Source organism: Eschrichtius robustus, chromosome 1, assembly GCF_028021215.1.
Source record: "Eschrichtius robustus isolate mEscRob2 chromosome 1, mEscRob2.pri, whole genome shotgun sequence".
NCBI classification, from domain to species: Eukaryota; Metazoa; Chordata; class Mammalia; order Artiodactyla; family Eschrichtiidae; genus Eschrichtius; species Eschrichtius robustus.
The window spans coordinates 34,426,994-34,442,083 of record NC_090824.1 but is presented as its reverse complement, the minus strand read 5'-3'; the positions used below and the strand labels follow the sequence as shown (position 1 = coordinate 34,442,083).

General features: G+C 46.9%; 1 protein-coding gene across 1 annotated transcript in view; it reads left to right on the top strand.

Annotated features, from left to right (window-relative positions):
• PLEKHH1 (pleckstrin homology, MyTH4 and FERM domain containing H1) overlaps positions 1 to 15,090 on the top strand; it is a 50,432-nt gene that overhangs the window by 6,863 nt on the left and 28,479 nt on the right. The window contains exons 2-4 of the mRNA XM_068543792.1: positions 955 to 1,113; positions 12,488 to 12,550; positions 13,454 to 13,603. Of these exons, the coding sequence (XP_068399893.1) occupies positions 988 to 1,113; positions 12,488 to 12,550; positions 13,454 to 13,603 (339 nt within the window). The 5' untranslated portion in view covers positions 955 to 987. The remainder of the gene's footprint in view (positions 1 to 954; positions 1,114 to 12,487; positions 12,551 to 13,453; positions 13,604 to 15,090) is intronic.

The following is a 15,090-nucleotide window of genomic DNA, read 5'->3' as shown; positions in this document are numbered from 1 at the left end:
TCCTTCTTCATTTTCTCATCCCCAAGCCAGGTTTTTTTTCTCTAAAATATGTTCAGGAGACATCTGGGTAAATTCCCCTGCCTGGAAATATTATAGGTGTCTCCTTGGCTTGTTCTGAATTTGTCTAAAGTGTTTTCCAAAGGCTTGTGGTTTTCTCCAGAGGCTACAGCAAAATATCTACCAATTTTCTGGTTTGCATTTTATAACTTAAAGGAAAGAGTGAGAATCCGTTCCAAAACAGGATGATTTGATGACAATATATGAAACCCCAACTAAATAGAAAGTTGTCAAGGAAATTTGAAACATTACATTTTCGTTCCATTTTTCCCCATCTAAAATCTATATAGTTGTAAAGAATCAGTACTCAACTGGGAACCAGGGTTCCGCCTCCAGTTAGCCACGTGATCATGGATGAATCTGTAACCCACTTTAAGCCTTCCCTAAACACCCTCCCCCCAGCATAGTCCACTCCGTTTCTCTGCTTCCATTTATCTGCATATTGATTAGCAATTGTGACTACATTGTAATTTTGCAATTAGACTTTACTAAGAGTTCTTCAAAAAGACAAGGGGACCTCTCTCATTTCCCTTTGCATCTCCAGTGCCTAGAACAGTGTCTGGCACATAGAGGTTTGTTGAATGAATAAATTTTTGTTAAATGGATAGTTGAATGAAAAACAAATGAGCCCTACTTTTCACTTCTGTAACAATGAGACTAGGTTTCTCCTTGCGGTTTCTCGGGTTTTGTGATTTCCTGAGGTTGCGCAGCTACCTTCTGATGGAGCGGGACATGCTGAGCTCAGAGAGCTGGCCATGGGACAAAGGGAGAGCCAGGCTCACTTCCCTTCCCCCGCCCTGTTTCCTCTGTCCTCCTTTGGTCTCCTCCTCCTTTCCGCAGAGACCTCTTCCTCACACACTTACTTATCTTTTCCCCTCTCTGTGTGCTGGCCCTCAGGGCTCCCTGGAATCTCCAGAAGTTGCTTCCATCATGGCAGAACTCAAGGTGGAGACCCGGACCAGTGTAGACTGGCAGAAGCGCTGCCTGGCCCTGGAAAGCCAGCTTTTCCGGTTCCGCCTGCAGGCCAGCAAGATAAGGGAGCTGCTGGCCGACAAGGTGAGTCCTGGAGAGCAGGCAGCCTCTAACGTCCCTGCAGAGGTCACTGTCAGAGAGGGAGAGTTGGGGAAAGCCAACTTTCTTTTTTTTTTTCTGAGCGGTTTGATTGATTGGTTGATAGATTGAAATATATTTGACATATAACATTGTGTAATTCAAGGCATACATGTTAATTTGATCCATTTATATATTTTAATGATTGCCATTGTAGCAGTAATTAGCACATCTATCATATTCCATAATTATCATTTCTTTTTAGTGGTTGGAATAATTAAGTTCCAGTCTCTTAGCAAGTTTGATGATTATAGCACAATATTGTCTGTATTCACTATACTGTGCCTTAGAGCTCCAGGGCTTATTTATTCTCTGTTGCAGGAAGGTGAACTTTTAATAAGGCGCTTTCCATTCTTGTAAGGTGAAACCCAAGGTAGTTTGTTTTTTCAAAGACCAAATTCTAAGCAGTTGACTAATCTGTCATCTTGCATCCTCTCCTGCTCTGCTTCTCCATATGACACACCAAAGAAATGATACAGAAAAAAAAAATGATACAGATCTTCATGGTCATGCATCATCTCTTGAGTCACGTGTATCTACAGTGGAGGTTCTATTCGTCCCGTAACATTTCTTCCTCAGTGTGGGGAAGGAAGATATTTTAGGAGAGAAGAATGGGTATCCCCACCCTGCTGCTCACCCTCTATTAAGATTATGAGCTGTGGAAGGCAGGCTGGTTTCTGGTGACAATGATACAGAACTTGGAGCCAGACCTGTCTGGCTCTGCCACTTCCTAGCTACGTGACAGTGGGCAAGTCCCTTCACTTCTCAGGCAGGGACACAAATGTCTACCTTTCGGAATTATTTTGAGAATTGTATCAGATGACATATATAAAGGTTCTGGCATAGGATCGGTCTTAAATGGGACCAGTTATTATCTTTACAGGTTTGGGTGGGCTGGGCTGGGAAACTGACCATTATTCATAACGTTTCCATGGGAAGATACATTCTAAACGGCTATTTTCTGAGGCATTTTGGAGCATAACCCATCTAGAAAGTGACAACCTACACTAAAATATATATATCTTAATTGAATCAACCATTCTGTCTGTAGTTTTGTTTACAGTAGCCATCTTCTAGTAAACCCTTCTTTCCTAGTACAAAAGTAAAATTCAGTCCACCTCTAAGTAATGTCAAAGTCTTGATGAACAAAGCCTGCATAAATGACCTGTTTTCTTGACAACCCCACAACCTGGAGTCCAGGAAGACAAGTCATTGACGTCACCTCTGCCCTTCCACTGCCGAGGGGAGTGGCCCTGGACTAGCTTGGACTAGAATTCATGAACCTTGGGTGTGTTGGCATTGCTGTCTCCTAGTTCAGGCTTTGCAGAATGGAGACCGGCAGGGTTCCTTTGGGTGTGGTTCAGGTACTGCTAGTAGAATTCAGCCACCTCGGGGAAAGGGAAATAAACCTGAGACAGTGGTGTGGTCCTGGGACCCCCTATGCCAGAAAGCTGGAGTGCTGGTTAACCATGTACGTTCCTGGGCCCTACCCCCGTCCTCCTGATCCAAGTCTCGTGCTGCTAATTATCTGTCTGTTTCAGAAGCGCCCAGAAGTTGGTTTTGTACACTATCAAATTTGAGAACTTTGTCTTGTATATGGAATTGGAGGTGTGCAAGGGAAGGAAGGGATAAGAAGGGATTGATTCAGCTAGCTGGTCTAAAGCACATCTCAGAGCCAGGAGACTTCTGTTTCTAGTAAAAACCTAAACATGACCACCATGAGACACCTACTAATACTAGATTAAATATTTAAAATACCCTTCTAAGCGCAGAGCTGTGTACTAAAAAAATAAGAGGAATCCTCAGGGGGCAAAATGAAGAGGAAAAACCAGAGTGGAACTCACAACTGGCAGCTGAGTTGGGCCGGGAGAGTGTGACCTCCCTTTAGTAATGAAACTTTCAAGGTTGAGTTTTAACATCTGTGGAGACAGAGATGAGGTCTGGCCAGTTGGAGGCTGGAGCTGAAACTGAAACTTCCAGGTAAAGTCAGGACTATCAAAGGAGTTTACACGAAATAAAAAGGTGGACGAGGAGAAGAAAATCATCCACCAGCACAGGGCGACAACAGAACAGCTTCTCATACTTAGCCAAGGCTCTGGGCAGAAAAAAGAAAAATAAAGAAAATGAAAATTGTTCCCCGAGAGCCTGATGATGTTGGTGGTTTAACAGTAGAATTTATACTATCTGTGTGGATAAGGAACCTGAAGTTTTGGGCCAGTGATACCCCCAGAGACCTTGTAGAAGCAGACATAGAACCTCTCCTGGAAGAACAAGACCTCAGCCCTGATTACACAGGATCCCCACAGGGAAAAAAAAAGTCCTTAGTGAAGATGAATATATGATCCACAATGACTAAATACTTGGGAGAATAACCCACGGTGGGTGAGAGTCCGCGTATGCAACAAACAACTGGACTCGATCACCACAAGAACTTCTAATAATAGAACTGTTGGCAACACACTAAATCAATGAGTTCAGAACTATTGAAAGGAATTCCCTGGCGACCAGCGGTTAGGACTCTGTGCTTTCACTGCCGAGGGCCTGGGTTCAATCCCTGTCGGGGAACTAAGATCCTGCAAGCCGTGTGGTATGCCCCACCCCACCAAAAAAAACTATTGAAGACATAATAAACTAATTGAAAATATAAGACAAGAACAAGACACCATTCAAAAAAATGAGAAAAAGAACCAAATAGAACTGCCAGAAATGAAAAATGTTTGCAATGAAATTAAGTGTTCAGTGGATAGATTAATAGCAGATTAGGCACCACGTGAGACAGACTTCACGAACAGAAAGATAGACCTGAGGGCAGCATAGAGAGATGAAGACACAGGTTGAGATGTGGTTGCCAGAATGACAGGATCCTTATGGAGATTCCAGAAGTGGAGAAGAAAGTGAAAGAGAGGCATGATTCAAAGAGATAATGGCTTTTAAGTTTCCAAACTTGGTGAAAGACTTAAAGCCTCAGATTTAGGAAGCAGGATAAGACCAAGCAGTATATATGTTTAAAAAAATCCATTCCTTTTCATGTAACATTCCAGACATAAGCAATCTAGCTCTGGGGGGAGGTCTGCTACATGTTTGAAGGTAGTTCACCCTCATGTCCACATTCCAACTCCTTCCCTTTGATAGCATGGGCCAAAGGTTGCCTTCATTCCTTCTACTCACATCCCATTGGCCACTTATTCATGTGGTTATACCAGGCTGCAGGAAAGATTGGAAAGTGTAGTCTTTATTCTGGATAATGATATGCTCTGTTAAAAGTCAGAGGTCGTATGAAAGAGAAGTGGAGAACAGAACGTGGGGAACAAATAGCAGTCTTTAAGTCTAGAATAATAGAAATAACAAATAGAAATAGAGCATATAACTTTCAAATCAGGAGAGCAGCTACTGGAAATGGGATTAAGTCTATTAAATCCAGGTGAGGAAGAGAGAAAGGAGTATAGAAAAAAAGTAGTAAATACAAAGCACAAAATGCAGTGGTAGCAATAAATCCAAACACAACATTTTAAACCAACTATACTTCAATCTGAAAAAAAAAAAGAAAGAATCCAAATATGTTGGTCATAAATAGACCTATACAAGAATGTCCTTTGCAGCAATGATGCATGAAAAATTAGAAATACACTAAATGTCTATCAACGGGGGATAGATAACCATGTTGAGTGTATTTGTGCAATGGAATACTACATTGCAGTTAAAAATGAGTCAAGTAAAGCTACATGTATAGGATCAATAAATCTCAAAAACCAACATTGAACAAAAAAGATCAGGAGGATATATATATAGAACAATACAGTTTATATAAAGTTTTAAAACCTGCACAAAACAGTACTCTCTGTTGTTTAGGGGTGTATACAAATGAGGTAAAAATGTAAACACAGCCAAGCATAGGGTAAGTACACTTGGAAGGAGAGGGGTAACATTGGAGAGAGGTACACTGGAGGCTTCAACTGTCTGTTGTGGTCCATTTCTTAGAAACAGCAGAAGCAGAGATGACAAAAATTAAGATTTGACCAAGATGAATGGTGGATACATGTTTTAAAACAATTATTCTCTGCCTGTTTCTGTTGGCCTGAAATATTTCATGATAGAAAAATGTTTTTAAATGCCTTCCTCCTCTATTCCCCAGGGGCCTCAAACACATTATAAACAAACACCTTCTTCTTCCACAGCCCCTTGGGTCTGGGTAGGTTGAACTTCTATAATATCGGCCCCTTCTTCTCTTCCAGACTGTGTTTGCTCACCATCAAAGTAACCAGAATGCCCTCCCGTAACAATGTTGGGGGCTCAGAGCGTGACTTGGGTAAAGAAAGGAGAAGTATATAGACACAGGGCAGAAGAGCCTGGCGGTGTGGGAGGGGAGAGAAAGAAATCTTGACTAGGAATCATGGGCTGGGAGACTTAAGTAGGGAAGAGGGCTGGGACATTAGCCCGACACCGGACCTCTTGGCAGGAAACCTTAAGGCCGTAAACACCATGTTGCTCAATGTCAGGGCTGTGCCTGTCACCTGCTGTCATCCCCAAACCAATAGGCCACGTTCAACAATTCATTAGAGGTTTTCCCCAATACGTCAAGGTAACTTTCAGGTCACAGGAAGAGATGACCCAGGTTTCTCAGGAGAGCTCCTGCCGGGGCCGGGCCCTGTTGCTGCTCCCAGAACTTACTTGTTAGTCATCATCAGTACCCACCTGCACCCAGGTGAGCCAGGTCAGCTGGGGCCCTCTGGCCAGCCCCCTCCCTCGCCTGCCCCCTCCACCTCTGCTGTTCCGCACAGCCCGCCCGGCCGCCCGTGGAGATTGCATTGCCTGGATGACGGACGGCCACTCACTCGCTGCAGGCGGTCGTACAGGGCAGGCCAAGCCTGTGTGTTTCCCAGGGGCCCGGCCCTGCCTGGGATCAGATACCGCGCACTGGCCGCTAAGGCTTGGTAGCAAACCCTCCTCCTTCCCCACCGCACAGTCTGCTTGTACCTGACTCCCTCTTGCAGAATTGCCATTCGAGACAGGATAATCCCTCACCTAAGGGTGAGAGAGGGCAGGAAGGGTGAGGAGAGGAGGCAGCCCTAGACCTTGCTTCCGCTGGGACACCTCTCACGGTCTGACATGCCCTTGCCCGGGCCGCCCATTCCGAAGCCAGGTGAGCTGTGGGTCACTTTCCATCCAGCACAGAAGTTGAGGGAATGGCTCATGTCTTAGAGTTCACATCTTGTCTGCTCTTGGGAGCCGTTTCCCCAGCGCTCTTCTTGGTTGAAGAAGTCAGATAGGTAGTCAGATCAATCTAAAAACTGATGCTGTTCTAAGAGCTGGATATTAAAAGTCCCTTGGACTTTGTTCATTCTTGCTAAACTTGTGCCTCATTTTTCCCATCAGAAAAGTGGGAGTATACTGTCTATCCTCAAAAGAGCTTTGTATCATGATGAATACATGACATCAATATTAGGACTAAAACAAGTTAAAACTTTTTGATTTATTTACTCCCTCTCTGCTTCCAAAAGGGATTTGAGTGGGTCTATTAAAGAGGAGACATTATGTAATAAAACATCCGTCATTTTTGAGCTTGAATATTTTTCACTCAGGCACCTCTTCCCAAGGCCTGTTCCGGTGGGACTGTGTGCACTTCCTCTTTTTCTAGAATCCCTTACTAGTCTCTCCAACCAATGTTTTGAAATACAGTAACTCAGTTTTATATTTATATACCAAAAATTTGTACTTCAGGACTTTTTTTTTTTTTTTTGAGTGTATAAATGGTTCAGTTCAGTCCCTTAAACAAAGGAACAATGACTATTGCTCCTCCCCGCTCTGACCACTGATTATACAGAGGCGGTGATTCAGTTTAGACACCAGCTTCACAACGTGCTGATAGAACACAAGGCCCAGAAAAACACATCCTTAAATACCTCAGAATTTGTGAAAAGGCCGGGTACTATAAAAGGAGAATACTAGGGCTGTCATGACTAGTTGGAAATAAAATCTGCATAAAGTCATCACAGAATCAGCCTTAGCAGACCTCCTTGCTGACGGATCTGATTTGCTTTGAGAGTAGATGCCTTCTAGAACTTTTATTCACTGTGTATAAGTGCGTACGTGTGTGCGTGTAGAGAAATTTTTTTATTCTCCTAACCCCCATTTTTAATAAGGCCCTCTATAGTATTTCTCAGGAACCATAGTCTTGCTAGAGCTTTGTACTCCTGTAAAGCCATTCGAGAAGAGTCCTGTGCCGATGGGGGCTCTGCCCTGGGATGCTTGCTTTGTGTTCGGCGGCCAATCTAGTGTTTTTCAGAGTGTGGTCTGTAGACCACCTGCATCAGGATCACCTGGGATTTTCTTTTCAAGCACATTCCTGGGTCCATGCCTCAGACCTGCTAAATAAAAACCTCTATAGTCAAGGCCCAGGAATCTGTAACAAGCTCCATGTGGATCCTTATGCCCCTGAGGGTGTGAAATCTACTGCCAGGAACTCTTGCCCTGGCCATGTCCCTGGGCCCATTCACCTGTCCTTCTGGTGGACGCCTTGAGCCCTTTGAGCCTCAGAGGGGGTTCTGGGTCGGGGGGTGGGGAGCAGTGGACCCACAGACAAGACTTGGAGTCCTTTCTTTCCTGCCTCTTCTGCACTCAGACAGCAGGGCGGCCCCCCAGTTTTGTCTTGGGAATGAGCATATGATTTCAATTGAACAAAAGATTTGATACTAAAAAAACAAAAAGTTGAGAATCATTGTCTTTGATTACAACAGAGTTAGAACCATTTAAGAGCTAAAACTGGGGGTTGCAGTCTCAAAGGCTTGCAGGTAACTAAACTTACATGAGTGAGGATTCGGGGCAGTGTGCTACAGCTTGAGGAGGAAGCCAGGTATTGCCATGAGAAAAGGTAGTCCTAGCGTGTCCAGATCTCCTGAGTTTTCAGGAGAAGCTGGAAATCGGGGATTGCATGTGGAATCTGGGTTTTTACGGGACGTGAGATTTGGATGTGAGGGGCACGGTGGCTAAGAGTATAATAGACTCCAGAGCCAGTCCTCCTGAGTTTGAATCCTGGCTCCGCCTCCTAGCTGTGTGACGTTAGGCAAGTTACCTAACCCCTCTGCGTCAGTTTCCTTATCTGTACAACAGGGATAATAATAGGACCTGCCTTCTAGGACTGGGATGAAGATTAAATGAGTTGATACGCGTAAAGTGCTTTAACCAGTGCTGGACACGTAGCAAGTGGCCTTGTTCAGTTATGTCTGTGTCGGCTAAATGCCCGCAACACTGTAGGTCTTACGTGATGCTCTGTAGGCTAATAGTTGGCAACCTCTGACTTAAAGCCATTCTTTCTGTGGATGGATCATAAGTAGGGTGGCCGGGTAATTTATCGTCTAAACCGGGACACTTTGGAGAGAGAAAGGAAGGCTCTATTACTAATTATTCTGGATGACAGGTGACCACTGGACTGTCCCAGGCAAGCTGACCCTGGTCCTAAGTGCCATCTTTGTATATGAAGATCCAACAAGTGACTTATAGCTGCGAACTGCTCAGTAAGTGCCAAGTTGTGCACGTGAGCTTGGCATGAGGCATCTCCTGTGATCTTCACAGCAGTCCTAGGAGGTGGATACTAGGAGGTGATGAGGAAACTGAGGCAAAGAGAGGTTAAGAATGTATCTAAAGCCACACTGTGGTGGAGCCAGTCGGGCTCCAGAGCCTTAGGCTTACCTGTACCATTCTCTCCAGCCGGTGCAAAGCAGTGGTAAGAATGTTGAACCCTTTTCAGAGGGATAGCTGAGACCCAGCCTGGCGTGGCTCTGGGCTCAGACCACCACTCAGCACGCAGGTCTGTGCTGGGAGCGCAAGAGGGTGTCTGCTGCCTTTGGGGCCAGTATTTCACAGCGTCACCGAGTGTAACAAGGAGCTGTGGACATGGTGATTAAATACCAGGTTGGTGCCCAGTGCATTTCATCAGGTCGCTGCAGCCTGTTCTAGGGTGGCTTATGAGTCTCGGGTTAAGTCGCACTGGTGAAAGTAGATCCTGCCTAAAAGTCAGCTGCCCAAACCTGACACCGCCTTGGCTGGTGTGTCAGCCAGACCCACAAACTAAAAGGATAGCTGAGGACACGGTCCTAGGGAACCCTCTGAAAGGAGAAACAGAACCCAAATAAGGGGGGCCCGCGAGTAGCTCAGCTTTTCAGAGGTCCAGGTGTGGCCCTCTAAGTGAGCATAAGGAACGATCTGCCATCATGAGAAGTGTTGATGCTGGGGTTAAAAGAAGAGTTTGAAAACTCCAAACATGATATTCCGGCATAGACACCCCTGAGAGTGTTCCAGTGGCAATGAAGAAAATGTGTTTTCATAAAAACAGAGGGAAACATGATGTTAAAGATACTCTCTTCAAACAAGGATGGCAGGATGTTGGTAATTGTTGGAGCACAGTGATGGATACATAGATGGTCACTGTACTCTTCTCTTTTAAAAAATTTCCAGATGTTCCAAATAGTTTTAATGTTCAGAAATTCACTTTAGAGAAAAGAGAATACTCCAGCATAAAGGTGAATACAGAACGCTTTGAGTCTCGAGTGTCCTTGCCCGGAAGATAAGAATGGCTGGAGGGTCGGCAGCAGGGAGGACCAGGTGTCTGTTGGGCCAAGACTGGGAGGAGACCCTAGGCTCCGAGGGGCGCCTTCCTTTCCATCTGCTTCGGTGATAGCATACCTTAAAATATGTCTAATATTAAAATCTTGGGGAGGTAAAATACTCACCATGCTGTCAATGACAGAGTGATTTCTGCCTCTGACCAGTGTTATTGACCACTCTTGACCCAAATGGAAATGCCCAAGTGGGAGGTAGGACTCAGATACATTCTATTCATCCCTCTACCTTGGTTTCTCCACCTGTAAAGTCACGAATATGAATGATCGTTTCCTATGGAAATCATATGTGTTCTGAGCTACAGAGCAGATGTCAGATCTAAATGAAGGTTATTCTCTAACAAGGACCTACTGTATAGCACAGGGAACTCTGCGCAATGTTATGTGGCGGCCTGGATGGGAGGGGAGTTTGGGGGAGAACGGATACATGTGTATGTACGGCTGAGTTGCTTTGCTGTGCACCTGCAACTATCACAACATTGTTAATCGGCTCTACCCCAATATAAAATAAAAAGTTAAAAATAAGTAAATTAATGAAGGTTAATCTAGGAAACTTGTCAAGAATCCAAAGCCTTCCCATTCAGTATTTCATTGTATTCTTAAAAATTAAATGCTCCCAGTAATTGTATTAGTTAGGGGTGTTTCTGATGAGGGCAGAAACACCGGCTCTGGCCAGCTTAAGCAAACAGGGAATTTACTAGGAGGAGCCTGGGACATCTCAGAGAACTGAAGAACCTACCTAATAATCATGACTTGGTAAAGTTTGTGCACGTTGTCTGGTGCAGCCCCTTGGCTCTCATCTCTGGCCTCTTAATCCCACATTTCAGATTCCTGGGGAGAGAGAACCTGATTCGCTCCTGGGGGGAGAGAGTCGGGTCTGGTGCCGAAGGGGGAAGGGTTATACAGTACTAACCTGGTCATGGGTTATGTGTCAACCACTCCCCCCAGCCCCGCCACCAAGTAGAATTTTTTTGTGTGCTAAGCAGCCACCCCTATAACCATAATATTGGTTTATTCTATGCTGTTACCTCCCCCATAGCTACAAAGGGCCAAGGACTGTGTGATCTTGGAAGGGCCATCTGGCTGTAATTGATGCCTGAGTCTGGCCAGAACCAACCCACTCTCTCAGGCTTGAGTCAAGAGGTTCCATCATGATTATTAAACACAGGAGAGGAAGGAAAGAAGAGATGCAAACATCCTCGGCCTGAGCACAGGAATGCCTGGCAAAGATGGTCCTGTCTATTGGGAGCCCAGGGGGCATTTTTGTTGCATGGGTTGTAAATCTTGAGTTTTATTTGGGATCCTCAGTCCTTTCAAAGGGACTGTGTACTGAAAACATCTGTCTCTCCCCAACCCCAAGGAGGAAAAAAACGGATGAGGGCAGGTGGCCCTGAGAACAGAGTTTCCCCAGGTTCTCAAACCTGAACTGCTCCCGGGCAACCCTCCTTTCACTGTCCAGCACCAGACTGGAGGGCTCCGTCTCGTCCATCTTTTAATCAAGGAGGGAAAGCAGCATTTCAGCTGAGCAGATGAGAGGTTGGGAAAGAGAAAAAATTAATTGCTCAGTTCACCGGTAAATATCAAGCCAGGGTCCAGGCCAAAGGGAGAGGTTGAGTAGCCAGAGAAAAGGCCAAATCTGCAGAGATAAGGTGGGCGAGAGCTGGACTGGAGCTTGGGAAGCAAGGCCTGTCCAGCCTCACGGAGGACAAGGCTGGGAGGTTATGCCTCTAGTGTATTTTCCCTGCATACCTGTTGCCCTGGAGCAAGGCAGGGCGGGGAAGGAAGCAGTTGCCTGACTAGGCCATGGCCCATGGCGTTTGGTAGGAGAATGGAATGTATGACTCTGCTCTGCTTCCGCAGGACTTTTGTGTGATGGTGTAAGGTTTTGGCAGTGCACTCTGAGCCCTGACCAGGGGGAGGGTGGGAGCTGAAATCCAGCTCACGCTCCACTCAACAGGCTGTGAGCTCACGAAGCTGCAGAGATGCCGTGTGGGCCGTGGGCTGGTGAGCTGCTCCTTAGGCTTCACCTTAGATCTGGTCCCTGATGAGGCTCTGGGTATGAGAACATTGGTCCTTTTTCTTGGGCCAATTGGCATAAGATTCCAGACTGGTAGCTAGATAGGATTTTTTTTTAATGTGCTTAAGATTAAAGAAATCAAATAAGGTGATACCCGTGAATGCCATTTGCAGTCAGAGGCATCCTTGAAAGAAGGGGAGGAAGTATTTGTCCCCAGCCAGGGAGCCATTCTGGGGTAGGAAGGAATATCCGACACGATGGGGGCTCACACGGGAGCATGTTCTGTGCCAGGCACGTGGCAGGGCACTGCCTGCAGCCCAGTGCTGAGAGGAGAGAGGTCTGGGAGAAGAGCCTGAAAACAAGAGTGAGGGTGAGGATGCCTCAGGAAGAATGATGGTGGTACTGCTCCCCCACCCCGGGTGCCCCAGACAGGGAGAGAGACCTAGGCTTTTCCTCGCTCAGCAGAGAGGACAGCAGCTCTAGGCTCTTCACCTGCCCAAGAAATTCAGGATAAGGGAGCCGAGGGCTGCCATGGCAATCTTTACCCTGACATCCTTGAGCCACTTGAGATGGGCGGTTTAAGGCCGGCCTGTGTGTAGCATCTGCACAATTCACATGCATTGCCTTGATGCCATGTTCGCAGTAGGGACACTGCACCTAGATCTCCCCTTCCTCTCTGGTTGAGCAGATGCAGGAGCTGGAGCAGAGGCTGCTGGAGGCAGAGCAGAGAGCGGAGGACGCGGAGACCCAGGTAACCGGGGAGGGGATGGCAGGAGCGTGCAGCGGAAATGACCACTGGCCTTTCCTGGCCCTTTCCGTGGACACACATGGACACGTCACACCGATAAGCCTCTTACAGGGACGAGGAAAACCAGCAGTCGTGTGTTAGACCTTCTGAACAATTGAAGGTGCCTGGGGCTTTCTGTGGGCATGAAGGAATCTTTGGGTAAGGGTCAGTGCAGCGAGCAGGTGAGTGGCTTAGTCCAAATAGGCTAGGTTATGCTGAGTACCCAACGAAGTCGGACATGTCTGCAGTTTATCACATTTAGTTCTCACTCATGGTACCTCTCCATTGAGGGTTAGCCAGGGATTCTGCTTCGCATGGCGATTCAGGGATCCAAGGTAATGGAGCTCCCCATCTTCCAGCGGAACCAGCTAGAACATGCAGCCTCCTTGGTTGCCATGGCAGGGAAAGAGAGCTGGGTCCTTGTGCGCCAGCTCTTAAATACTTCAGCCCAGAAATGACTGAGTCATTCCACTCAGGCCCATTGGCTGCAGTGAATTCCATGGCCGTCTAACTCCAAGAGGGCTGGAACGTATCGGGAAGTTCATGGACATTCAGTGAGCAGCATATGTCTCTGCCACAGTGAAGCTGGAGCATTTCCTCTCCAGGGCTGTTTGTCCTGCCCAGCTTGTCCTTACTGAGGCCCCCAGAGTTAGATGGCCCTACACCCTGCTATTCCTTCCTTGTCAATTCCTTCTTTTGCCCAGATGAGGCTTAATAAGTGGTCATTGAATTAATTGGCCCCAACTGCCCTGGGTATGGGCTCTGCCTGAGAGTCACAGGTTGGGGCATCAGGAAGCATCCCATCCCATGTTGGAGGCCCTTTCACACACTGTACCCCAACCCTATGAGACGATTGGTACTTTTCAGGTGGGTGTGATGGAAGAGAAGGTGAAATTGTCCAACCTGAAGAATGTGGACTCAGCAGGCAGCCTGCACTGGAAGTACCAAGAATTGCTGAATGCCATGCAGGGCAAAGACGAGCTCATCGGCCGGCTGGAGGCCCAGTTGGAGAAGCAGGTAAGTGCCAGTGCCCCCCTGCAGCACCTGCACCAGCTGCCCACGGCTCCTTGAGCAGAGCCCCTCTGCTTGGGCCGCCGGTGTGGGGACTCTCTCCCTCACGAGACTGTTCTTTCTCACGGAGGTGTATTGGAAGGTGCGTAAAGAGCCAGGCAGGGGATATGGTGGGAAAGGGACCTTGGAGGCTGACTCATCTGGGTTGAATCCCCCCTTTAGCACCAGTGAGCAACTTACTTAAGTCGCTGATTCTCGTTTTACGCATCTGTAAAATAGGGGTTGTAGTACGTCATAGGGCTGTCGGCAGAATGAACTCAGGGAATCTGGGTACAGTATCAGACCTGAGGTCGGTGTTTGGTAAGGAGAGCTTTTCCTTTTCCACCCTGGTCTTGTGCCCTGCCAACCTGTGGGACATGTAGTAGCAGAGCAGCACAGAGCTGGACCGTCAGCCTTGGTCAACTGCTCGGCCAAAGTTTCTCAATGAACCTGAGTAGACAGAGACCAAAGTTGCCACCTCCTCTGAAAAGCGCATAGGAGCCCAGGAGAGGCCACTGCCCAGTATTCCAGCCACAGTCAGCATCTTTGTTCTGGAGAGGACATCTGGAACACCCCCCTGCCAGTCCCCTAGGCCCAGCTTCCCCTTCACGATCCCATTAACTTCATCCTAATTCTGTCCCTTCCCTCTGCCATTGGTCTTACCTACCCAGCTTTTCCCTGGTGCCAGAGCTCCATTGTTTCCAAAAGAAAACCTCACAGCATGGCCAGACAACTTGCAATTTTCCACATGTGTACTCTCCATGGAGGTCCCAGCTAATCCTGCTGGTGCCTTCCCACTATCATGGGCACATTCGTAATCATTCATCAACAGTCACTGAACATTTCCTTTGTGGGACGTGCCTCCCACAACGTGTGGGGCGCCATGTGTTCCTGAAAAGTCATGGGAAAATATCAATAGAATGTTGACACATGGAATCTCTCATCAATTTCCTATTGATTTTATTTTATTTTATTTTTAATTTATTTATTTTATTTATTTTTATTTTTGGCTGCATTGGGTCTTCGTTGCTGCATGTGGGCTTCCTCTAGTTGCAGCGAGCGGGGGCTACCCTTCGTTGTGGTGCGCGGGCTTCTCATTGCGGTGGCTTCTCTTGTTGCAGAGCACGGGCTCTAGGCGTGCGGGCTCAGCAGTTGTGGCTCGCAGGCTCTAGAGCGCAGGCTCAGCAGTTCTGGCACATGGGCTTAGTTGCTCCGTGGCACGTGGGATCTTCCTGGACCAGGAAGATCTCCTGCATTGGCAGGCGGATTCTTAACCACTGCGCCACCAGGGAAGCCCTCCCATTGATTTTAGATACCTATCTTCTCTGTTGAGTGGTTCATAGTTAGAAGTGGCAGCACCTGGGAATTGGTGGGCAAAATGATTCTTGCTAAATCTTACTTAGGTCAGGAAAAAAAATCATTTTACAATAATAATAGGTCCAGATCAGAAGAGA